The sequence below is a fragment of the Carlito syrichta genome, unplaced genomic scaffold (genome assembly GCF_000164805.1).
Source record: "Carlito syrichta isolate Samal-C Ts95f unplaced genomic scaffold, Tarsius_syrichta-2.0.1 Scaffold302225, whole genome shotgun sequence".
Taxonomy (NCBI): domain Eukaryota; kingdom Metazoa; phylum Chordata; class Mammalia; order Primates; family Tarsiidae; genus Carlito; species Carlito syrichta.
In genome coordinates, this window is record NW_007246321.1 from 365,573 (window position 1) to 393,012 (window position 27,440).

A 27,440-nucleotide genomic window follows, 5' to 3' on the forward strand; every position below is an offset into this window, starting at 1 on the left:
CGCCCAGACTGGAGTGCAGTGGCTGCTCCTGGCCACCACAGCCTCGATCTGCTGGGCTCCAGCGATCCTTCCGCCTCAGCCCTCCAAGTAGCCGGAATTATAGGCATGCGCTACCACGCCCGGCTGATTTTTTGATTTATTGTAGAGATGAGGTCTCGCTGCCCAGGCGGGACCCACGGGCTCAGGCAATCCACTCACCTTAGCTTCCCAAAGGCGTGGGATTACAGGTTGAGCCACCGAGCCCGGCTTGTACTTAATTTTCAATGTTTTGTAAACAATAACCAAATAACAATAACACCAACATTGTCAAATTTACTTTCTTCTCAACATCTCATCTAACTTCCATTGATATTATAGCCCAGTTTGATTTACAGGATAATAGTACAAATAGCACTGAACTAGGGAGTCAGGAGAACTTCATTTGATCCCTGGATTTATCCCCAAATAAATTGCATGATTAGGGAAAGTCTGAGTGTCAATTTTCTCAAAAGTAAAGTGGGAATAGTAGTATCTGTCTCAAAACATTGCCACAGTATCAAAATGAAATGATATAAATGAGGATTGTAAATTATAAAGTACAATTCCAGAGTATTTTATTATTACTGTGATTTTCAGAATCCCTATATTCTATGATGCCACTGCAATTTTTAAAATGTGGACTCCACCTCTGGGTATAAAAACAAGTGGAATACTTCTGGACAGAAGTTGCAATAGATAATGCTGCCAAGGAAAGAAACAGGTTGAGACAAACATTATTTGGATACTCCTTTTTCTGTATTGGCAATTCTCTTTTAAAAATGAAAGGGTTTATTAAAATATATGTAAGATTCCTATTAAAATTAATTTACTGTATGCCCTCATAAAGATGCTCCGTCTAAAATTTTTAAATATGGCATTTTATACATGTACAGTCATGCTTTTTTCTTTCAACGACTACCATTAAAATATTTTTTATATTGAAATTATTTCTCAAACTGTTAGCTATTTTGTATAGAAGTTTAGTTGGCCACTAGCAATGATCAACTTGAATTGTAGTTATTAAACCTAATATCAACCATAAATTAATTAAATATTACTCAAAATTCTAATTTTATGCACCTGGTATCAACTCAAATGCTGCCCCCATGTGTGTTAAGGACTTCAGACACAACACATATACATAGTAAATCTGGTATTCATCATGAATTCACCTAGAAAATCCTGTTTTACAGGTGCATTAGGCCTTCACTAAGAATTAGTATAAGCAATAATGACTAATCTTACATAATGAATGCATTTGCTTATTTTCTTCTGAAAAATCAGATCAAATACTTCCACAATGTTAAAATCTGATGAAAACATTTCTTGATGCCTTTTTTCTCTGTGCTTAGCTTAACATACTGCATGCAGTATAACAAAGTGTCTCTGAGCCTTTACCTAAAAATTAACTTTTAAAATATGTCTAAATAAATCAGGATGTCTCATCTTCATTTTTGATTGTTTTCAGCACCGAGTCTTCTCCCAAAATTTTGCATAGTTCATTGAGTCTCTGTTGCATTTTGGGAATTCCGGCTAGCTGAGATTCTAGCTTTTGTTTTTCTTCACTCAATGTCAAACGGATAGCAGTATCCAATTGTTCAAAGCGCCAACCTCCTTCACCATCAAACTGTAATAAATGAGTGTGGTATTTCCTGTATAATTAAAATGAAATAATATTATTAGCTATGATTTTCAAATGTCATATTACTTGTAGTTTTATCATTCAAATTGATATTCAAAGGCAAATTTTAAGGACGGTGTTTATTTATTTTTTTTTTGAGACAGTGTCTCACTCTGTTATTCAGGCTGGAGTACAGAGGCACAATCCCAGCTCACCGCAGTCTCAACTTCCTGGACTCATACTAGCCTCCACCTCAACTTCCCAAGAAGCTGAGAATATGCAAGCACACCACTATAACTGGCTAATTTTTGCATTTTTTATAGAAATGAGGTCTTGCTTTGTTGTCTAGGCCTGTCCCGAACTCCTAGGCCCAAGCAATCCTCTGCCTTGGCCTCCTAAAGTACTGGGATTACAGACCTGAGCCACTATGTCTAGTCTTATTTTACATTCCAGTTTTAAGGCTATCTCAAGAAGTTAAATACTGGGTTTTTTTTTTTTTATCCAAAAGTCATCATTCTGTTTTCAAGGAAATCATTATTGCTTATGTTAAGCTTGTTTAATTTTCTGGATGTATATTAACTGCAAAGTAAGATATGCTGTTGCATATACATAATTTATCTTCATAACTCAGTATGCCTTCTGAATAAATAATAAAGCATACTTTAAATAAGGGTAAAGAAAAGAAGCTGAGGAAATAAAGTAAAAATTATACAGGTCATATAGAGAAAATTAAGGAAATATAATAGCAATTCATTACTACACCATTCTTTGGGAATGAGTTCTTCTACATAAATAAAATAAATAAAAGACTCTTAATAATTAAAGTTGTAAAAGACTTTTTAAAACTGAACTTTTTGAAAGAAGTTTTTTAAAGATACTTCTACATTATCATATAATTTAATCTCTTTTCTCATGACTCAGTTTTGTAATTAGGAACATCACAGAGGTATAGATATTATTTTATTGATGAGATGGGAGATAGTCCATCTTCGCCTAAAGGGTGGCTGAGGTCACCATTCTTTGGGATTTTGGGGGGAATGTATGGTGGGAGTAAAGTTGGCAAAACTGATCCTGCATATCTGAGCCACTTGCATTTCTGTCTTGTTACTGAAATGGCCCATATGTTTATATATCATCAGTTTTTCTGCCTTTCCCTTACATATTTTCTCAGTTTTTGCTTTTCTAAGCTCTTGTCTATCATTATTTTCTATGATTAGTGGGCTTTTTCCAAGCAGCTTTCACCTCCTTTTAAAAAAGTAAGAAATATAATTCACATGCCATAAGTTCATACTTTAAAGTGCAAAATTCAGTGATTTTGTAGTATATTCACTGTAAAACTTGTAAAACCATCACCACCCTAATTTCAGAACATTTTCTTCACTCCCAAAAGAAACCCAACACCCATTAGGAGTTCATCTCCATTTCTCCTTCTGCCTAGCCCCTGTCAACCACTAATCACCTTTCTGTCTCTATAGATTTCTCTATTCTGGATATTTCATATACATGGAATTATAGAACATAATCAGAAGGACTTCAAGGAACTGAGGGTGGAGGAAGATGGTAGACTAGGATTCTGCAGTGATCAAGGTAGACTAGAATCCTTGCAGAACATCAATTTGAACAACTTTCAAAAAATATACAGCCAAGGAGACCAGGTGAGAGATCACAATACCTGGTTATAGCAAAATAATAAGAAAAGACACATTGAAGAGAGAAAGGACAATTTTATACTCCCCATGTCACACCTCTCCCAACCCAGGAAGTACAGTTCAGAGAGACATAGTATCTACTTGGGGTAAAGAGAAGGAAGTAAGCATAGGACTTTTTATTGGACTACATACCAGACCCACCACAGTAAAACCCAATACAAGGCAGAATTTCACAACATCTGATTTCTGCTGGTACCTTCAGACTAAGCCTCTGAACTTGCCTCAATGCCAGATAGGAAACTGTCCCTGCAAGACAAACTGGAGTTATGGCCTGTATCACTGCTGACAAAGTGCAGCAACCATGGGCTCCAAATAAAGCACAGTGATAGACAAGACTCAGTGGATCAGGGCTTAGATTTCAGCTCAGCATTGTGCCAGCCTTAGTGATCAAATAATTCTATTCTATTGAAAGGCACTATTCCATTTGCAGTGGTCCTGAATGTAGCACGCCGTAGTCTTGCAATGGCTATAGCAGTCACTAACTTAGGAATCACAAAAGAATTTCTGTAGAGGCTTACTGTTGAAGGCCTTTCCCAGAAAAAACCATACTGCAAGAACTGGAATAAATTCCTATTTCTTTAATATGCAGATACCAATGCATGACTACAAAGATCAAGAAAAATCAGGAAGAAAAGATAGCACCAAATGCACAAAATAAAGTGCCAGTGATTGACCCTAAAGAGATGGAGATGTATAACTACCCTGAAAACAGGTCAAATAGTCACATTAAGTAAGCTCAGTGTATTTCAATAAAATATAGAGAAACAATTCAGAAATGTATTAGAGAAATTCAACAGATATTGAAATAATTTTGAAAAAATCAAACAGAAATTCTGGAGCTAAAGGATACTACAAACAAAATAAATAATGAAATAGTATCAATAGCAAAACTGATAAAGCAGTATAGAAAATCTGTGAACTTGAAAACAGGTTATTTGAAAAGAAAAAAGAATGGAAAGGCGTGAAGAAAGTTTATGGAATTTATGTGACAGTATCAAAAGAGCAAATGCATGGACTCATTGGCATTCTAGAGAAAGATGAAGTGTTATAAAGCTGATTTAAATAAATAGTAACAAAAGCTTTTAAAATTGGAGAAAGATATAAACAGGTACAAGAAGGTCAAAGTTCTTCAGTCAGATTCAGTCTAAGAAATACTATCTCATGACATTTTAATCAAACTGTCAAAGGTCAAAGACAAAGAGAGAATCCTGAAAACAACAAGAGAAAAGAAGCAAATAATATATAAGGGAGTTCCAATATGCCTGGTAGCAGACTTCTCAGCAGAAACCTTACACGTCAGGAGAGATGGGATAATGTATTCAAAATGCTAAAGGAAAAAAATCCTGCCAACCAAAAGTACTGTACTTAGCAAAGCTCTCATTTGGAAATGAAAGAGAAATAAAGACTTTCCCAGAAAACCAAAAGTGGAGGAATTTCATCACAACCAGACCTGTCTCACAAGAAATGCTAAAAGAAATTCTTCAGGCTGAAATAAAAGAATGCTAATGAGTAATACAAAAACATCTGAAAGTATAAAACTCACTGGTAAAAGTAAGTACACAGTCAAATTCAGAAACTCTAATAATGTAAGAAGGTATGTAAATCATCTTTTTTTTTTTTAGTAAAAAAACATTATTTAAAATAATAATGACTACAATTTTTTTTTTCTGAGTTGGAGTTTCACTCTGTCATCCAGACTGGAGTGCAGTGGCCACTTCCGGTCACTGCAGCCTCGATCTGTTGGGCTCCGGCGATCCTTCTGCCTCAGCCTTCCAAGTAGTTGGAACTACAGGCGTGCGCTATCACACCCAGCTAATTTTTGATTTATTGTAGAGATGAGGTCTCACCAAGTTGCCCAGGTGGGTCTTGAACCCACAGGTTCAGGCAATCCACTCACCTCAGCCTCCCAAGGTGCGGGATTACTGGCTGAGCCAACGAGCGGACTACAATTCTTTGTTAAGGTATACATAATATAAAAATATGTAAATTGTGACACTGAAAATTCAAAATGTGGAGGTTAAAGTATAGAGATTGGGTTTTTGGTGATTACAGTTAAATTGTTATCAGCTTAAAATAACGTGCTAATGATGAGATTTTTTTAAAGCCTCATGGTAACCACAAAGAAAAAAATCTATAATAGATATACCAAAAGTAAAAAGGAAGAAATCAAAACATACTACCAGAGAAAGTCACTTAACCACACAGAAAGATAATGAGAGGAAGACAGATCTACAAAACAACTAGAAAATTATCAAAATGGCAGTAGTAATTCCTTTTTTCTTCTTTTGAGTCAGGGTCTCACTCTGTTACCCAGACTGGGGTACAGTGGCATGACCATGATGATCACTGCTCACTGAAGCCTTGACTACCTGGGTTCAGGCAATCCTTTCATCTCAGCATCCTGAGTAGCTAGAACTACAGGAGTGTGCCACCATGCCCAGTTAATTTTTTTTAATTTTTTGTAGAGATAAGGTTTCACTTTGTTCCACAGGCTGGTCTTGAACTCCTGGGCTCAAGCAATCCACCTGCCTTGGCCTTCCAAGTGCTAGAATTATAGGCATGAGCCACTGAACCCAGTGGCAGTAGTTATTTCCTATCTAACAATAATTAATTTGAATGGATTAAATTTTTCAATTAAAGGAGTGTCTGAATGGATTAAAAGCAAGACTCAGTTGTATACTGCCTGCAAGAGACTCACTTCATTTGCAAAAACAGGGCAGACTAAAATTGAAGGAATGGAGAAAGATATTCTATCTAAATGGAAACTAAAAGAGAGCAGGAGTAGCCATACTTATATCAGATAAAATATACCTCAAATCAAAAGCTGTGAAAGAGACCAAGAAAGTTATTATATAACAATAAAGGAGTCAATTCATCAAGAAGATATAATCATCCTATATATGTATTAATCCAAAGCACCTACATAAATCAATCAAATATTCATAGATTCACAAGGAGAAATGGGCAACAATACAATAATATTAGGAGACTTTTATACTCCACTTTCAGCAATGAGCAGATCATCTAGACTGAAATCAACAAAGAAATCCCAGACTTAAACTGTACTCTAGAACAACTGGACCTAACAATTATCTTCAGAATATTCCATCAAACAGCTGCAGAGTATACATTCTTTTCAACTGCACATGGAACATTTTCCAAGATAGATAATATGCTATGCCATAAAGCAAGTCTTAACAAATTTAAGAATATTGAAATCATATCAAGTATCTTTTCTGACCACAATGGTATAAATCTAGTAATCAATAAACTTTGGAAAATACAAATACATGGAAATTAAACAACATGATCCCAAATAATTAAGGGGTCAGTGAAGAAATTAAAAGAAAAATTTTTTAAATTTCTTGAGATAAAGAAAATGCAAACACAACATACCAGATCCTGTGGGATGCAGCAAAAGCAGTTGTAAGAGAAACATTTATAGCAATAAATGCCTACATTGAAAAGAAAAAAAGATCTCAAATAAACAACCTAATGTAGCTCAAGGAACAGGAAAACAAGCACAAACTAAATCCAATACTAATAGAAGAAAGAAAATAATAAAGATCTACCAGAAATAAATGAAATAGAGAATGAAAACATAATACAAAAAAAAAAACCCAAAAAACCCCAAAGAGCGAATTATCTGAAAAGATACACAAAATTGACAAATGTTTAATTGGACTAAGAAAAAAAGAAGACTCAAATAAATAAAATCAGAAATTATAGCAGACATTACAATTGATACTACAGAAATACAAAGGATTATGACACTATTATGAACAAATATAAGCTAACAAATTGAATAATATATAAGAAATGAATAAATTCTTAAACACATAAAATCTACCAAGATGAACTATGAAGAAATAGAAAATCTAGACAGACCAACAACAAGTAAAAAAATTGCATCAGTTATAAAAAGCTTTGCATCAAGGAAAGTTCTAGGATCTGATGGCTTACCAGTTTAATTCTACCAACTATTTAAAGAAGAACTAATATCAATTATTCTCAAACTATTCCAAAAAATTGAAGAGGAGAGAATACCTCTAAACTTATTCTACAAGATCAGCATTACCCTGATACCAAAATCAGACAAGAGGGACAACAAAAAAGAAAATTACAGATCAATATTCCTGATTAACAAGATGCAAAAATCCTCAACAAAATACTAGCAAACTGAATTGTACAGTACATTACCAGAATAATTTACCATAATCAACTGGAAATCATTCCAGAGATATAAAGATGGTCTGACCACCTTTATGCAAGTCAATAAATGTGATACATAACATGAACAGAATAAAGGACAAAACTCATATAATCATCTCAGTTGATGAAGGAAAAACACTTAAGAAAATTCAACATCACTTTATGATCAAAATGCTCAATAAACTAGGCAAAGAAGGAATATATCTCAACATAATAAAGGCCATATATGATAAACTCACAGCTAACAATATACTAAATGGGGAAAACTTGAAGCTTTTCCTCTAAGATCTGGAACAAGATAAGAATGCCCAATTTTTGCTACTTGTATTTGACATATTACTAGAAGTTCTATCCAGAGCAATTAGGCAAGAAAAAGAAATAAAAGACACCAAAATTGGAAAGAAAAAAGTTAAAATTGTCCCTATTAGCAGATGACATGATCTTATATACAGAAAGCCCTAAAGACCCTACCACAAAACTGTTACATTTATAAACAAATTCAGTAAAGTTTCAAGACACAAAATCAATATACAAAAATCAATAGCATTTCTATACACTATTAGCAAATTATCTGAAAGAGCTATTTTAAAAGTCCCATTTACAAAAGTTGTTAAAAAAAAAATGCTTAGGATTAAATTTAATTAAGGAGGTGAAAGAGCTCTACAATGAAAACTAAAAAACATTAATATAAGAAATTAAAGAGGACACAAAACAATAAAAAGACATCACATGTTCATAGATTGGCAGAATTAATATTGTTAAAAAGTCCATATAACCCAAAGCAATCTACAGATTCAAGTTAATATCTATGAAAATGCCAATAACATTCTTCAGAAAAATGGAAACAACAATTCTAAAATTTGTATGCAACCACAAAAACCCAGAATAGTAAAAGCAATCTTGACCAAAACAACAACAACAACAACAATAAAAAGCTGGAGCCATCATACTACCTAACATCAAAAGATATTACAAAGCTACAGTAACTCAAACAGCATGGTACTGGCATAATGACAGACACATAGTCCGATGGAACAGAACAGAAAACCCAGAAATAAATCTATGAATTTACATCCAGTTGATTTTCAACTAAGGTGCCACAAACATACAGTGGGGAAAAGACAGTCTCTTCAATAAATGGTGTTGGGATATGCAGAAGAGTGAAATTAAACCTTTATCTCTCACCATACACAAAAAATCAACTCAAAATGGATTAAAGATGTAAATGTAAGACCTGAAACCATGAAATTACTAAAGAATAAATAGGGGAAAAGCTTCATGATATTGGTCTAGGCAATAATTTTTTTGGATATGATCTCAAAACCACAAGCAACAAAAAGACAAATAGATAAATGGTATTACATCAAACTAAAAAGCTGTCAGCAATGCAATCAACAGAATGAAGAGAAAACCTACAGAATGGGAGAAAATATTTGCAAGCTATACATCTGATAAGAGGTAAATATGAAAAATATATAAGAAACACAGACAACTCAATAGCAAGAAAACAAATAACTCAATTACAAAATGAGTAAAATACTTGAATAGAAATTTCTCAAAAGAAGACACACAGTCAATGAAAAAACGCTCAACATTACTAACCATCAGGTAAATTCAAATCAAAAGCATGATGAGAGATCACCTCAGTTTTGTCAGAATAACTATCAAAAAGTCAAAGGATAACAAATGTTGGCGGAGATGGGAAAAAAGGAAACTTGCACAGTGTTGGAAGGAATGTAAATTAGTATAGCCGTTATGGAAAATAGTAAGACGGTTCCCTAAAATTCTAAAAATAGAACTCTAATTATGATCCAGCAATCCCACCACTGGATATATATGCAAAGGAAATTAACTCAATATATTGAAGAGATATCTTCACTCTCATGTTTATTGTAGCACTATTGACCACAACCAAAATATGAAATCAACCTGTGTCCATCAATGGATAAATGCTAAAAAAATATGTGGTATATATATGTATGTGTGTGTGTGTGTGTGTGTGTGTGTGTGTGTGTGTGTGTGTGTGTATGTGTGTGTGATAGAGTACTAGGCAATAAAAAACAGAATGAAATCCTGCCATATGCAAAACATGCATAAACCTGGAGAAGGTTAAAATAAGTGAAATAAACCAGGCACAGAATAGCAAATACTACATGTTCTCACTCATATGTGGAATCCAAAAATTGATCACATAGATGTAGAGAACAGAATGGTGGTTACTAGAGGATGGAGTAGTTAGAGGAGAGAAAGGGATGGAAAGATGTAAGTCAAAGAATGTATAATTACAGTTAGATTGGAGGAATAAGGTCACGAGATCTATTATACAGCATGGTGACTATAGTTAATGATGAAAACCCATATTCTTAAAAAATGCAAGCATAGTGGATGCTAATGTTCTCACCACAAAAATGATAACTATATAAGGTAAATTAACTAGATTTAACTATTCCACAAAGTAAATACTTCAAAACATCATATACATGATGAACTCATACAATTTTATCTGTCAATTAAAAAAATTATACTACAGGTAAAATTTAAAAATGGTACATCCAGTTGTAACATGTATTCATACTTCACTTGTTTTTAATGGCTGAATCATATTCCATTGCATGGTTTTGCACATTTTATCTATTCATAAATTGATGGACATATGGGTTCCACCTCCTTCTGATCAGATGTTTTTAACATGCTGCAAAATGGGAAAGTAAGCTAGGCTAAACTATAACTAAAAGAGTAAAATCACCAACAAGCCAAAGGTTTAAGTTCATGTATTTGATAACATATGACAGAGATTAATGATCTTTTCCATATTTTTAAGTTCTTTAACTTTCCAAAACTTTCATCTTCTACTAGATGGGACCTTACCAAAATTAAATAGAAAAGAATGCATTTCTATGTTAAGGAGAATACATGCAAAAAACTCCCCGGCTATTAAAATGTGGGAGCTAAAATAAAAGTAATGAAAAAACAAAGGAAGTGCTTCTGAGAAGACTAGCGGAGTCAGTCAGACTGTGAGTCCTAGTATGAGTATATGGAAAATTTTGTGTATGTGTCTGTGAGTGAGTGGGCATGTGAGCAGCTGACTGAATGGGGACTTGGGAGCAAGTGGCCAGGACTCTCCTGGGGAAACGGCTAGTGCCACAGCTGCTCCACTTTGACCCTAGCACTGACAGGGGTGCAGAAGCCAAGTGTCATTTTTAAAAAATCAGCAAAGCCCTTCCTGGGAAGAAGCTGTCGAGAGTGACTGTCAACCACAGGCTCTCCCTTACTACTGCAGTGCCTGGCTGGACACTGGTAGCAAGGGTTACAGCGGGAGCACAGCAAGGGAGCCCAGAGGCAGCACCCTACTGGAGAAGAAAAAACAGGCACTCTGCCACCATCTGGAAGACTGGGCAAGGAAGTGCTCTGACTTGTTCACCATGGACTGACAGACCCAATCTCTGTGATCGGCAGATTAACTACTCAGGGCTGATCATGACCCAGAGGGAATATCCTGAAAACACAAACTCCAGAGGGACAGGACAAGTGCTGAGTCTCAGGTGGCTCACCCCCTACCCTGATTCAGTCATGGGACAAAGGGTATAACTGGAAAAGGATGAGAAAGACCCCCAAAGAGATCAGCAGTGAATCTAGAGCTGAGCTAACCCCCTCCTCCCCAGTAATTTTCTGTACATCAGACCCACACAGCTGGGGCATGACTGAGAGGGACAAACCCAGGCAAAGCCTGGACATCAGCTGTGACAGGAGGACTCTACTACAGGATAAGCCTGGCTGGGGAACCCCCTTCTAGTACCTGAGGAAGAAAAAATCCTACACCTCCCCACCGAGGGGCTTCCCCTGACTATACAAGCGTGAGAAGGGAGGACTGAAGCCCCACCCATCCCTACTGATTCCTCCTCCTTTCCCGGGTGGGACACTGCGGAGATTGTGAATGAGACCACAGCTCCTCAGAAGACAGCAGAGGGACTTACCTGTGAGTAGCAGAGAGGAACAACTATAGGACCTGCCATAAGAGGGCAGGTTGTTTTTTTGCTTTTTGTTTTGTTTGTTTTTAAATTGTTTTTCTTTTTCCTTTGTGGATGAATGTGTACGCGAGGGTTCTACCTGGATTCCTCCTTATCTTTTTCTTTTTTTCTTCTTTCTTTTTTTTTTTTTTTTTTGAGTTGGAGTCTCACTCTGTCGCCCAGACTGGAGTGCAGTGGCCGCTCTCGGCCACCGCAGCCTCGACCTGCTGGGCTCCGGTGATTCTTCCGCCTCAGCCTTCTGAGCAGCCGGAATTACAGGTATGCGCTACCACACCTGGCTGATTTTTTTATTTATTGTAGAGATGAGGTCTTGCTGCCCAGGCGGGTCTCAAACCTGTGGGCTCAGGCAATCTGCTCACCTCAGCCTCCCAAAGGTGCGAGATTACAGGCTGAGCCATCGAGCCCGGCTTTTTTCTTCTTTCTTCTTTCATTTTTTTGTTTTCTGTTTAGGTGTGTACGTGAATGATTGAGTGTTCATCTTTCCAGGTTTTTCTTTTGTTGTTGTTGTTAGTTTGTTTTTTCTTCTCTTTTTTAGTTTAATGTTTGTGTGAATGTATGTGTGAGGGTTAAATTTGAATTCTTTTTTTTCCTATTTTGTGTTGGGTGTGTATATGTGTGTGTGTTCAGTTTTTCTGTTTTTTCTTTTTGTTTTTTGTTTGTTTTGCTTTGTTTTTCCTCCAGTTTTTTTGGTTTAGATTTGTGTATGTGTTTGTGTGTTTTGTGTTTGTTTTTTGCTTTGGTTTCTGCTTTTGATTTTCTGTGTTTTTAAAAAAAAATTTAATTTTGTCCATCTTATTTCATTCTGCTTTTCTCTGTTCTCCTCATTGCTGTTACTGTATCTTGGACTCAGGGGTACACACTTGTATCCACTGCATCATCATATAGAGTGGTAGTAGGGAGTGTGTCTCAGGAAACCCATACCACAATCATTGTGATTTGCAAGTAGTTTCTAAATCCTACCACCACATCCTCCACCTTATTCGACTCTCAAAATTATAAGAGACAGCGAAGCTTCTCATTCTCAGCCCTGTTTCAAAATACAACAAATTCAGAGCCCTGATTAGAGAAGAATAGAGAGCTAAGCAAACATCAGAAGTGAAGCCTCTCCCATTGCCACTGAATAACAAAACTACAGAGAAAAGAAAGAAATCTGTCACAAATGAGGAAAATTTAACAGAAGAACATAGGTAATTCCCAGTGCAGCAAAGAGAAAATGCTTGAAAAATCAGACATCAGAGCTCAAACAATGGAAGTCACCAAGGACTGGTCCCAGAATTCAACAGGGATTAAAGCATGGATGGAAGGAGTCAATAAGACTCAAAAAGACAAGATGCAGCACTGAAAAACTTGTCACACAGATTTTGACCATACAAAATTTCATCCAGGAAATAAATAACAAGATGACAAGCATGGAAAGTAGTATTAATCAAACAGAAGAAAAAAATCTCAGAACTTGAAAACCAAAACATGGAATTAATCCAATCTGTAAAAAACATAGAAAGAAAACTCAGAACAAAGCCTTCATGAAATATATGATTATATCAAGAGGACAAACCTATGCCTGATTGGTATACCTGAAGAAGAAAGGAGAAAGGAGATTACCTTGAAGCAAATATTCTAGGAGGTTATTCAAGAAAACTTTCCCTATCTCACCAGAGATGTGACCATCTAAACACAAGAGATACAGAGAACTCCCAAAAGACATCAAATGAGGAGACTAACCCCTAGACACATAGTAATTATCCTACACAAAGTAGGTACAAAAGAAAAAATCCTAAAGGAAGCAAAAGAGAAAGGTCAGATTACCTACCAGAGAAAACCAATCAGAATAGCAGCAGACCAATTGGCAGAAAGACTACAAGCTAGAAGGTACCAAAGACCAATATTCAAAGTTCTCCAAGATAAACAATTTCAACCAAGAATGTCCTACTCAGCCAAGCTCAACTTCATCAGTAATGGAGAATTAAAATTCTTCCCAGACATCCAGTCCATAAGAGATTATACAGCTTCCAGACCAGCTTTACAGGAGACACTTAAAAAGTATTAATACTTAAGTATTAAGCACAGAAGAAAGAAAAAAAAAGAATGACCACACACTTTCCAAAGAACAGCAGAGCACAGAATCAACAGAGAATACATCACAACTGCAAACTTGAAAATACACACACACATCAACCCAAAAGTAAAAAGAAAACAAACATAAAAAAATTATAAGAATCTCATGATGGGGATAAACAATCACATTTCAATAATCAGTGTGAATGTGAATGGGCTAAATGCACATTGAAAAGACACAGAATAGCAAACTGGATAAAAAACCATGACCCAATAATTTGCTGCATCCAGGAAACTCATCTCACCACAAGGGATGCACACAGACTCAAATTCAGAGGATGGAAAATGAATTTCCAGGAAGACCAGAGTCATGATCTTACAAACAGAGAAAACAACCTTTAAGTTATCAAAAATTTAAAAGGATACAAAAGGACACTGAATAATGATAAAAGGTTCAATCCATCAACAAGAAATATTCATCCTAAACATACATGCACCCAACAAAGGAGCACCAGCATTTATAAAGCAACTACTAATTAAACTAAAAAAAGATATTGCCTCTGATACTATCATAGCTGGGGACTTAAATACCCTGCTAACAACCCTAGATAGATCACTGAGGCAAAAAAATCAACAAAGAGATCTGGAACCTCAACTTGACACAACCAAAATGACTTAATAGATACCTACAGAACACTTCATTCAACAATCACAGAATATACATTTTACTCATCACCACATGGAATATACTAGAAGATCAATCACATCCTTGGCCATAAATCAAGCATAATCAAATTTCGTAAGATTGAAATACAGCCTTGCACCTTCTCAGACCACAATGGAATAAAAATAAATATCAACACCAACAAAATTCCCCCAATACCCACAAAGACATAGACACTAAACAGCATGATGCTGAACAATTACTGGGTCAACAGAAATTAAAAGATTCCTGAAAATAAATGAAAATAAAGAAACATCTTATCCAAATCTCTGGGATGCCATAAAAACAGTTCTAAGAGGAGAATTTATCTCTCAAACACATCATGAAAATGGAAAGGTCACATTTAACAGCCTAACAAATCACCTAAGGGAGTTGGAAAGACAAGACCTCCGAAACTCTAACTTTAGCAGAAGAATTCAGATCACCAAAGTAAAAGCCCAAATATGAGATACAGAAGACAAAAATATCACAGGGAAAAAAATCAACAAAACAAAAAGCTGGTTCTCTGAAAGAATAAACAAGACTGATGGACTCTTAGTCAGATTGACCAAAAAAAAGAGAGAAAAAGTCCAAATAAACACAATCAAAAATGCAAAAGATCAAATCACAACTGACCCCAAAGGAATACAAAAGATTATCAGAGACTAATATGCGCAGCTGTATAGAAACAAACTTGATAGCCTAAATCAAATGGAGGACCTTCTGACATCATGCAACCTCCCAAGGTTGAAACAAGAAGACATTGAGACTCTAAATAGACAATAACGACCCAGATATTAACTCCATCATAAGACAACTATCTACGAAAATAAAAAATCTCTGAACCAGATGGTTTTCTAGCAGAATTCTACAAAACATACAAGGAGGAGTTGATACCAATCCCATTGAAAGTATTCTAGGCAATTGAAAAAGTTGAAATCTCCCCAAATTATTTTATGAAGTTAACATCACACTGATACCCCAATAGGGTAAAGATGCAACAAAGAAAGAGGACTAGAGGCCAATATCCCTAAAGAACATAGATGTAAAAATTCTCAAAAAGATTCTAACAAATCAAATATAGCAACATCTAAAAAAATTTCCACCATGACCAAGTACACTTCTTCAATGGGATGCCAGGCTGGTTCAACATTCACAAGATCATAACTGTAATTAAATACATCAAAGATGTAAAAACAAGAACCACATGATTATATCATTAGATGCAGAAGAAGCCTTTGACGAAATCCTGCATCTCTTCTTGATAAAAACCCTCAAACACCTAGGCATAGAAGAAACATATCTCAAAACAGTAAGTGCCATCTATAATAAAGCTTCAGCCATCATACTGCTAAATGAACAGAAACTGGAAGCATTTCCCCTGAAAACCAGAACAAGACAAGGCTGTCCACTCTCACTCCTCCTGTTCGACATTGTATTGGAAGTCCTAGCAATAGCAGTTAGACAAGAGAAGAAAATCGGGTGTATCCAAATAGGAAAAGAAGTTAAGTCATCCCTCTTTGCTGATGATATGATCCTATACCTCAAAAATCCAAGAGAATCTGTAAAAAAATCTCCTTGCACTGATAAAGGATTTGGCAAAGTCTTGGGATACAAAATAAATACGTAAAAGACAGTTGCATTTTTATACGCCAACAACAAAGAGGCAGAGAACCAAATAAAAAGCACAACCCATTCACAATAGCCACACAAAAATGAAATACCTCAATATCTTCCTAACCAGAGAAATGAAAGACCTTTACAACGAAAACTACAAAACACTGCTCAAAGAAATCCAAGAAGACACAAACAAATGGAAAAATATTCCATGCTCATGGATAGGAAAAAAATCAACATTATTAAGATATCCATCCTACCAAAGGCAATCTACAGGTTCAATGCAATACCCATTAAATTACCAGTATCATTCTTCTCAGAACTGGGAACAACAATACAGAAAGTCATATGGAAACATAAACAACCATGAATAGCTATAACAATCCTTAGCAAAAGAAACAAAGCAGGAGGTATCACCTTTCCGGACTTTAAACTTAGTTATAAGGCTACAATAATCAAAACAGTCTCGTATTGGTACAAAAACAGGCATATGGACCAATGGAACAGGATAGAGATTCCAGAAGCAAAACCTCAATTCCTCAACCAACTCATCCACCAGCAACCTCTAGAGAGAGGGGATACTATTCAATAAATGGTACTGGGAAAACTGACTGACCACATGCAGAAGATTGAAACAAGACCCCTACCTATCACCATACACAAAAGTCAACTCTAAATGGATTCAAAGACCTAAATGTAAAACCTCAAACTATAAGAATCTTAGAAAATGCAGGAGACACACTTACAGAAATAGGAGTAGGCAACTAATTCCTGATCAAAACCCCAGGTGTCCATGCCATAATAGATAAGAGACAAGTGGGACCTCATTAAATTGAAACACTTCTGCAAAGCAGAAGAAGCCATCAAGAGAGTGGAGAGACAACCTACAGAATGGGAAAATAATATTGGTCAACTATATATCTGACAAAGTCCTAACATCCAGGATATACAAGGAACTCAAATGTGCCAAAAGAAAAAAAAACAAACAACCCCATTCAAAAGTAGGCAAAACAGAGGAACTCAAATCATTCTACAAAAAAGATGCCTACACATGCATGTCTGTTGCAGCTCTCTTCACAATAGCAAAAACATGGAACCAACCAAGCCGCCCATCAAAGTTGGACTGGATAAAAAAAATGCGGTACATATACACAATGGAATATTATGCAGCCATAAAGAAGGATAAACATATGGACTTCGTGGCATCTTGGATGAATTTAGAGTCTATCATACTAAGTGATCTACCACAGAAACAAAGAACAGAATACCATATGTTCTCACTCATAAGTGGACCTTCAACAATTTTAATACTATAAGAAAGGAATTGGCAGTAGTGGGAAACTGCCAGGGGAGGGGGTGGGATTGAAAGTTGTGGAATTGCCAAGGGAAGGAGGGGCACACCTCATCAACAAGGGTACCTGCACGATGAACATTTGTATACCTAACCCTGAGTTGTAACCCACATCTTTAAAAGAAAAAGAAAAAAAAAAAAAACAAACTAAAAGTGGGCAAAAGACATGAATAGACATTTCTCAAAAGAAGATATACCAGCAGCCAACAGACACATGAAAAAATGCTTAATCTCACTAATCATTAGCGAAATGCAAATCAAAACCACACTGAGATACCAGCTAACCCCAGTAAAAATGACCATTATTAGGGCAGGCGCTGTGGCTCAAGTCGGTAATCCCAGCACTTTGGGAGGCTAAGGCAAGAGGAATGCCTGAGGTCAGGCATCTGAGACCAGCCTGGGCAACTTGGTGAGACCTTGTCTCTATAATAAATAAAAAATAAAAAAATTAGCCAGGCATGGTGGTGCATACCTGTAGTTCCAGTTAGTAGGAAGGCTGAAGCAGAAGGATTGCCTGAGTCTAGTAAGTTCAGGCTGTGGTGGCCACGAGCGTGCCACTGCACTTCAACCATGGCATCAGAGTGAGACTCCAACTCAAAAAAAAAAAAAAGAATGGCCATCATTAATCAAATAACAACTGATGCTGGCAAGGATGCAGAGAAAAGGGAATGCTTCTACACTACTGGTGGGAATGCAATCTGGTTCAACCTTTATGGAAAACAGTGTGGTGATTTCTAAAAGAACTAGAAATTACCCTCTATATGTCCCAGCAATCTCCCTATTGGGAATACTCCCAGAAGAACTAAAAAAAAAAAAAATCTGCATACACGTGTTTATTCCAGCACTATTCACAATAGCAAAAGCATGGAACCAATGTGCTGCCCATCAAAACTGGACTGAAAAAAGAAAATACGGTACATATACACAAGGGAGTATTACACAGTCACAATGAAGGACAAACATATGGACTTTGCAGCAAATTGGATAGATTTAGAATCAACAATACTCAGTGACTATCACAGAACAAAGAATAGAGTTCTTTAAAAAAGATAAAAACACAAACAAAGGAAAGGTTGGTCGTACAAGAGAAAAATAATGTTAAAAATTCATTTTGTTTATTTCATTATCAACTTTTCTTGGGATTTCTTGGCCTTGGATCCATAGTCAGGAGTAATTTTTTTTTTTTTTTTTGAGTTGGAGTCTCACTCTGTCGCCCAGACTGGAGTGCAGTGGCCGCTTCCGGCCACCGCAGCCTCAACCTGCTGGGCTCCAGCGATCCTTCCACATCAGCCTTCCAAGTCGCCGGAATTACAGGCATGCTCTACCACGCCCGGCTGATTTTTTTATTTATTGTAGAGATGAGGTCTTGCTGCCCAGGCGGGTCTCGAACCGCGGGCTCAGGTAATCCACTCACCTCAGCCTCCCAAAGGCGCGGGATTACAGGCTGAGCCACCGAGCCCGGTGTCAGGAGTAATTTTTAAATGTGGTCATTTATATCTTGGGCAAGTTCCACCTTCAATGTATCACAATGAATTGGCTCATCACTCTTGTCCTACAACATTATTTGATTTCTACGTAGAAGGAGCAAACTGTATAGGTGCTTCATGCCCTGAGATTCAAAGGCATATTCTATATTATAAGCTAAGATAATATTTCAGGGTTTATCTTAGAGAAATTTAAAAGAAACAGCTATTTTAACTGAGATCCATTGGAAATCATCTGTAGACTTCTTTCACAAATAGATTACAAATAGGAAAGTGGTCATTATACAGCTACAATTCTCTCGAGGAATAAAATATTTTTAAAAGTTTCTATAATTTTTTTTACCTCTTCAGATACTAGTATCAATCTTAATCTTTGTAATAAACAATTACCCATTTGTTGTTATGGGAAAACAATATAGCACCTTTTCCCATTTCTGAAATCTATTTGGGGAAAGTAAAAATTTTTCTTGGGAGAAAGAAATGACAAATTTCTACCATCTAAAATGACTAAACTAATTCCAGGAGCAGAACCAAGATGTTTCATTTTGTGAAAAAAGTACTGTGAGAAGAATAATTTTCTTGTTAAAAGAGAAACAGCCAGGTACTGTGCCTCGCGCATGTAATCCCAGTACTCTGGGAGGCTGAGGCAAGAAGACTGCTTGAGTCCAAGAGTTTGAGACCAGCCTAGGCAAGATAGCAAGCCCTCCTCTCCACAAAAAAAATATATTAGCCAGGTATGGTGGTGCATGCCTGTCCCAGCTACTCAGGAGGCTGAGGCAGAAGGATTATCAAACCCAGAAGGTCAAGGCTGTAGTGAGAGGGTGATCATGCCACTGCACTCCAGCCTGGATAACAAAATGAGACCTCAACTAAATAGAAAAAGATGACAAACATTATCGATTTTTTTATCTGCTTAAAAAAACTATATTCAATCTAGAAAACAATGCTAAATATGCTTCCAATGTCTATTAAAGTTACTTGAGTAAGGAACAGAACGTTAGGCTAACCTAATAAATCCACTGATAGAGTTTAGAAGAGTTCCAGGGCTAACATGTGATTAATCTGGAAAAAGTATAGAAATTATATGCTCAAACCAAAAAGAGCTCAAGAGTTTGGTCTGGCTCCATGTCTTCCCTAATGCAGAGGATTTACAGGCAAATGTCATAATTGTCTTAAAGATCTAGGCCCTGTTCATCTTCTCCAGGATGGAAGTCAAAGGAATTATATTCATTGGCATGGACCCAAACTCATGCTAGACGAGATCCATAATTTTTTAAATTTTAATTCTGAAAAATCTGAATGTTTAAAATGAGGTAAACATTAAACAGTTAAAATATTAAAGTATATGCACCTCTACACAGGGTCTCACTATATTCCCCAGGCTTGTCTTAAACTCCTGGCCTCAATCAATCCTCTCATCTCAGCCTCCCAAAGTGTTGGGATTACAGGCATGAGCCACTACACCCAGCTTTGCTCACAATTTTAATGTAAGCACCCTCTATAAAGTGACAGGTCTAGAAGAACTTTAAGGCTTAACTCCAATAAAGCTTGCTATGAGTTTAGGTTTGAAGCCACATACATGATGACAGCTTTGGCATGAAATCTGATCAGCCACCTGCCACAGAATACTGCAGCCAGAGAAAGGAGGAATCCTGTGCAGTCCCTTGGGAAATAAGAGGTCAAAGCATAGATAGAGCTATTTACAGTTACTAATACGTCAAAAGAAAATATTTAGATTGATGAAACAGAAATGCAAAATGTGGAATACAGTATGAATGAAAAGGTGTTTTTATGGTTAGTGTATGAGAGATATTTTCAGTTCTTATAATAAGTAGAGCAGTATACTTTAGTACAGAGTGTGTGATCATGGAAGTTAATTTTCTCACTTTTCTAGCTCTCAGCTTCTTTATCTGCAAAATTGGAGGGTTAGATTACCTGTATACCATAGAATTATTGTGAGACTTAAATAAAATGTGCCTCAAACAGAATAAGTGCTCAACTTTTGTGATGATGCATCAGTGTTAAAGTAGGGGAATTATTTTTTAAATAGTATCATTTTTTGAAGGGATATCCCATTAGGTTTTATGAGATGTTATTTCTAAAAGTTTTAGCTCATTTTTCCACAAAACAAAACAATAACTGTTTTTCTGTATGTGGTATGTTTGTGTTTACTTAATTATTTGGAGGAATATCAAGTTGTAGGATATACTTTTCCCCTAGATTTTATTTTCCTGGATTTTAAAAAAGGACTAAAACATGATATAAGAATATATAAATATATTCTTTCTCAGTACATGATATAGGATTATGATAAATATTTTCAGTTCAAATATATAACTGGATTTTTCTATATCTTTTAAGAATTACCATAAAATGATGATAATTTCTAAGTAATGCATTCAAGTTATAATATTAAGTTGGGAGTATCTAAACTACTAGTATGTAACTTATGAGGAATAAGAAATACAGGTAGAAAATAAGTTAAATGCCCTATGCGCTATTGTAAAAGTTTAGTAGAGTTACTCTTTAAGAAACTTAAGGAAAAATCATCTACCACAAGTTAGCTAGCATTGAAAACACTTACCAAAGAGAAGGCCTATGTGTTATAGACAGTAAGGAAATTCCAGCCCCTTTCGCAGCCTGAAATATCTTCCCTTCAACATCAATGCTGACAGCACTGGTACATTCATCCAGCAATGCATACTTTGGTCTTTTAAAAAGTAAACAAAATAAATGAATTATTTTCCATTATAAGTTATATGTTTTTCTTTGGACAATAGGAGTTGCAATGCTAACAATTATAAAGAAGCAAAAGAGAAAGTGACATAATCAAAGGCAATAAGTGATAAAGACAAAAGTAGTTTTCTTCTTCTTTTGACAAGAATACCACATTCTTTTTAGATTTAAATAGATTTCTAATGCTTGTTTATAATACAATAAGCTTTATTGTTTTGCAGATGAATGAATCACAAATCTAAAATATAGGAACGTTGAGGCAGGTTACTGAGTGAATTTTCCTGTAGAAGGCAGGTTCATTCTCGATGACAAGAATCTGACTAATTACATGAAAAATACATTAGAGTAGCTAATTATTGAACAGGCCACAGCCCAATTAGCAAAGACTTAATGAGAAGATTTTTTAATCAGCAATGTAAATATCTAAGCATTACTAATGGAATTTCATCACCACAAGACTCTGAAAGAGTGAATGTACCTCATCTTACAAATCTATAGTAGGCATTTAACCTCATATTAAAACCATGCTCCAGAATCAAATTCACAGGGGAAAAAGTCAGTAAATGTTTTTCTGATTATACTCAATAGGTTTTTTTTTTTTTTTTAGCTCATTTTTTACTTTGGTGATGAAATTCTACTATCACTTGCCAGTTTCCCTTATCCTTTTTCTCTTTCATTTTATACCCTCCTCTTACTTTTCTTTGTTCTTTTCTTCTTTCAAGCCTTTCTGAACTTTAGGTATATATTTAATACTTAGCAAAGTGACTTAGCTTAGTTACTGGGACCAACGTCTACTCCTACAATTGTCATTTATTATTCATTTGGGGAATAAAAATTAATATCAAGGATTTATCAAGACAATTTCCTGCATAAATATATTTTGACTTTAAAAAATAAATGACAAAGAAAATTTTTAAAAACTGAAATCAGTTATTTCTTACTCATAGATAGTTACTTAACACTGCATGCTATTTTTCTAAGATAGATTTGCTAATAGAAAATAGTATTGTTAATAGAACCCTGCTACCTATTACAGGGTAGGTGGTCAAGGATAACAGATGCAGGAGTCAGGAGTCAAGGCAACTATAACACCCAGTTTGACTCTAAAACTACTCTCCATGCAAAGAACTAAAAGACTACTGCAAGTCCCTATGACTACATCAGTGGAAGTTGTTTTGCTGGTTGGCATTGGGTTATTGTTCTGGTTTAAGTATTAAGCATTACTTCTTTGTCTCAGAGTTGATTACTGTTTTGTGGGGTTTTTTTTTGTGTGGAAAAGAGGAAGAATAAGAGAGAGAGGTTGGGCAGAATTTTCTTTTTGTATAAAGCTCTTTCTAGTAACTTATTTGTTTATTGTATTTGCCTTATTTTTCAGAGTGCTTTGATCTAAACACAGAAAAACGCCATTTTAGAATTAGACAAAAGTATGCATTTTATACCCTGTTGTCATAGTAACCCCTAGTCTAGCAGATGCAAGATAGATCACACACCTTTGTTTCCTTGACAGGACTGGTCTGTGTCTGTGTGTGTGTGTGTGTGTATCAAGCAATAACTAGAATGTGGTACTGATGTAAGTAAATAAAGCATTATATGATACTGTTTCTCAGATCATCCTTCCTCTTTCCTTTGGTGTATCATCAATAGAGTGGGTTTTGTGAAGGACCTAATCTATCTCCCTGAAAACGAATTTTCCAATCATTCTTTAATTATTAAAATTAAAGTCCTCTCGAAAAAAGTAATACGATTATAATACTTAGTATACCTTGCCAAAGTTCTTCATTTTAGCCAGCTTAAGTTTTCCACATTAAAATTTAAACCTTGATATTAATCCTCTAAGGATGATAGAGACAGTTTCCCCTTACTATATTTTCCTTTCACTATATTTTTTGAATTCCTTTTATCTTTTTTCAAAAGATTTTACTTTTCAACTACTTGCTCATCTTCATTTCTCTTTATATGGCTAACTAAATTGTTTTCCATCGATATATTTGTGGTTTATCTTCATTCATTATCATATTATATCCAATATATTTTAGATATACAAATACCAACTGCTTATTTCAAGTTGTAGGTACTTGAAATCTCTTTGGGTCAACATATTTTGTTAATTCCTTTTTGCTCTTAATTACAAAGTTTATTTTATTAACCCACAGACATGGTACAAAATTTGTGGTTAAATTTTATATTCCACCATATTACATTTCACTAACTATGCTGGTGATCACATTACTAAGTATTTATGGCCAACACCCAAACAGATTCAGGGTGATAGTGGGTAACAGCTGGTCATAAATGTCAAGCTGTAAAGTTTACTCTTGAATCTCACCACATTATCTGTGAAAGGGGCATTCCAAAATATATTTTACTAAAAATCCTGAGTTAGTAAAATTTAGTTCATATTTTTAGTTCACCATATTCTTAAATGTATATGATTATGAATACGATGCTATTAACACAACTAGTAATTTTCCTCACTAAAAATCCCAGACACAAAAATAATATATAGCATATAATTGTATTCATGTGAAGTTGTACAACAGGTAAAACTATTTATGATTATAGAATTCAGAACAGAAATTGTCTAGAATGGATTTTATTGGAAAGGGGCAGGAGGAAACTTTCTAGGATAGAAATGTTCTCTATTTTGTTTGAGGTGTTGGTACTATAATGTAGATACATTTATAAAAAGTCACTAAATTGTATATTTAAAATTTGTATATTTGATACATAAACTTTAATATAATAGTCATAAACCCAGTCTATTATATAGTAATACAGGAAAGCAAGAGGGATATAAATTATAATATACTTTATGAAAATAGCTACAATAAAACAATAAACTCTTGTGTACCAATGAGATTAGGAGGAAACTTATCCTAAAATTTTAACAGTGTTTAAATTTGGATAATTTTAAATGTCTAAAATTTTAACAGTGTTATGGATAGTGAGCTAGAAAAATTTTTCTTCTTTTTACTTATCTACATATTTATTTATTTGTTTGTTTGTTTATTTTTGAGTCGAGATCTCACTCTGTCACCCAGGCTGGAGTGTAGTAGCACAATCATGGATCACCACAACCTTGACCTCCTGAACTGAGGTGATTCTTTTACCTGAGCCTCCCAAGTAGGTGAGACTACAGACGAGTGCCACCATGCCTGGCTTACTTATTTATTTGTTTGCTTGTTTATTATTTATTTTGTAGAGATGAGGTCTTAATTAGATGCCTATCCTTGTCTCGAACACCTGGGCCCAAGTAATCCTCCTACTTTGGCCTCTTAAAGTGGGATTACAGGCATGAGCCACCCTGCCCAGCCCGATTTTCTACTCCTATGAAGCAAACTATATTGTTTAAATCATATATTCTTTTAAATTGTATTGTTTAAATCATATATTCTTTTAAAATGATAAATGTTATATATTATAGTCTTATTTAAAAGGCTGAACCTAAACCTCATCAAGTGTTTTGCTCTGATTTCCAGTTTACAGAAAAAATGGGAGATTGGGCAACAAGATAATGAACCACATAAGGAAGCAATCAGGTAAATCTAGAATAGGTAGCATTCTATAGGACAACTGATCCTGCTTCTTCAACAAGTCAGTGATGCAGTTAGGTGGGGGCCAGGGAGAAGGAGACTCTCTTAGATTTAAAAAGAATTAAGAAATATAACAACAATATATAATATATGAAAATTATTTACATCTTAGTTTGAGCAAATCAAATGTAAAAAGATATTTTTGAGATAATAGAGAAATTTTGAACATGAACCAGGTGTTAGATGACTTTAAATAATTATTATCAGTTAATAACAATGGAATTACCTGAATACAGCATACTTACTTATGATAAAACATTCGCGCCATGCCCATTCTTTGCTTTTCCCCTCCAGACAGGACATCTTTCCAGTCCATGACAGCATCCCAACCTTAAGAAAATAAAAAATACATTTTTAAAAATAAATTATTTGCTTAATTGTTACTGTTTCTACCCTGGATAAGTGATTCCTGGCAAGTTTAACTTGTTGACGTCTGGTATTTTACAGAACATATGCTTGGATAAACTAGAAAGTCTCATGTGTAAGCATTTTGCTTTAGATTTGATATTCTTTTACTGGTAATAATTTATCATACTGACAAATGACCTTATAACAATTCTAAACACTGGAACTTTAAAAATGTTTGTTTCTCAGTATCTTCAAAGGGTTGGTGGGCTCATACTAATTTTGGAGGGAGGTAAAAGAAAAGACCAACTAATTTGCATAGGTCAATTGCAAAGCTTAATGGTTCCCATGTGCCTGGCTCTTGGAGTTTTCTTATTCTATATCTTTCAGCCTTACAGATTTTATTACTTGCATTTTTAAAGTCAGTAACCCAAAATTCATAGAATAATTGACATGTCTATATTTACACAGTTAGATATCAGAACCAGGATTTATATTTAAGTTGATTTGATGCTTCTACAGTTTTTCCTGTGTATGCTACCTCATACAACTCTTACAACACCTTAACTACCGATTTTATGTTTGATAATAAAAAGTGAAGTTTCCATTTTTGAAAAAATAGGCTAGATCTATACATACTGATATGAAATATTTTATATAAAATATAAAAACCAAGTTGCAGAATTGTGTATATCATAGTGACCTTTCTGTAACTCACATACAAACACTTCTGGGATTGCAATTATGAGACCTGTATTGTCTAATTTACACATTTTTATAATATTTGAAATTTTTATAATAAGCATACCTTAATTTTATAATTAGATTTTTTAAAGATTGCTTAAAAACAAAACCAGAGTTCCACCACTGCAGAGCTTAATTTTCACTGCAGAGAAAATGGCTACTAAACTTTGACACACACTTAGAGCAATATTTCCAAATTTTAAGTGTTTAGGGCTTAATTCTCCCAATTGGAAAAATTCCATGTTATTTTAATCATTTTTCTCCCTCAGATGAATTTTCACCACTGTTAAAACTCCTAAATAAAGTTGGTCAATCGGAAAGAAAATAGGAAGTACAGTCTTCACTGCTTTGTGAAAAGTCAAATTATCAGAATGATTATTTTATTCTTTTGCTGGTCAGAAGGAAAATATGAACTCTTATGATATCGAAAAGTTCAAAGCGTTTGATAGACTAATATAGCTTAACTACCAAACACAGAATGCATCTTTATGTTTCTTACTGTCTTCTTCCTTTAAAAATTATCATTACGAACTGGACTGGATAAAAAAAATGTGGTACATATACACAATGGGATATTACACAGCCATAAAGGAGAACAAAATTATGGACTCACAGCAACTTGGGTAGATTTAGAGTCTATAACACTCAATGATTTATCACAGAAAAAAAAAACTGAGTATAATATGTTCTCACTCATAAGCAGACCCTGCACATTTACCATAATACTATAAAAAAGGGATTGGCAGTAGCTGGAAACTGCCAGGGGAGGAGAGGGGACACATAACATTAATAAGGGTAACTGATTTCAAACCAGACAAAGTGGGGACCAAAGGTGGAACCAAACTTTACCTGTATGATGATCACTTGTATACCTAATCCTGAAGTGTACCCCACACCTTTACAATAAAATAAATTTTAAAAAATTATCATTACAAAGTACATTGCAGGCTAAGTGCAGTCTGTAATCTCAGCAATTTCGGAGGAAGGCAGGAGGATCACTTGAGGCCAAGACTTTGAGACCAGTCTGGGCAACATAGTGAGATTCCATTCTCTACAAAAAATTTTAAAAATAGGTGTACATGGTGGTGCACACATGTATTCCTAGTTACTCAGGAAGCTGAGGTGGGAGGGTTGCTTGAGCCTAGGAATTTGAGGCTGCGGTGAACTATGACTGCACTACTACCCTACAGCTTGGACAAAAGAGCAAGATGAAAGAAAGAAAGG

General features: G+C 35.2%; 1 protein-coding gene across 1 annotated transcript in view; it reads right to left on the reverse strand.

The window, feature by feature from the left end:
- Positions 1-1,121: 1,121 nt before the first annotated feature.
- ABCD2 (ATP binding cassette subfamily D member 2) overlaps positions 1,122-27,440 on the reverse strand; it is a 64,862-nt gene continuing 38,543 nt past the window's right edge. Inside the window, exons 8-10 of the mRNA XM_008056118.2 lie at positions 25,373-25,457; positions 21,383-21,508; positions 1,122-1,670 (exon numbers count right to left, since the gene is read on the reverse strand). Coding sequence (XP_008054309.1) covers positions 1,451-1,670; positions 21,383-21,508; positions 25,373-25,457 — 431 coding nt within the window. The 3' untranslated portion in view covers positions 1,122-1,450. The remainder of the gene's footprint in view (positions 1,671-21,382; positions 21,509-25,372; positions 25,458-27,440) is intronic.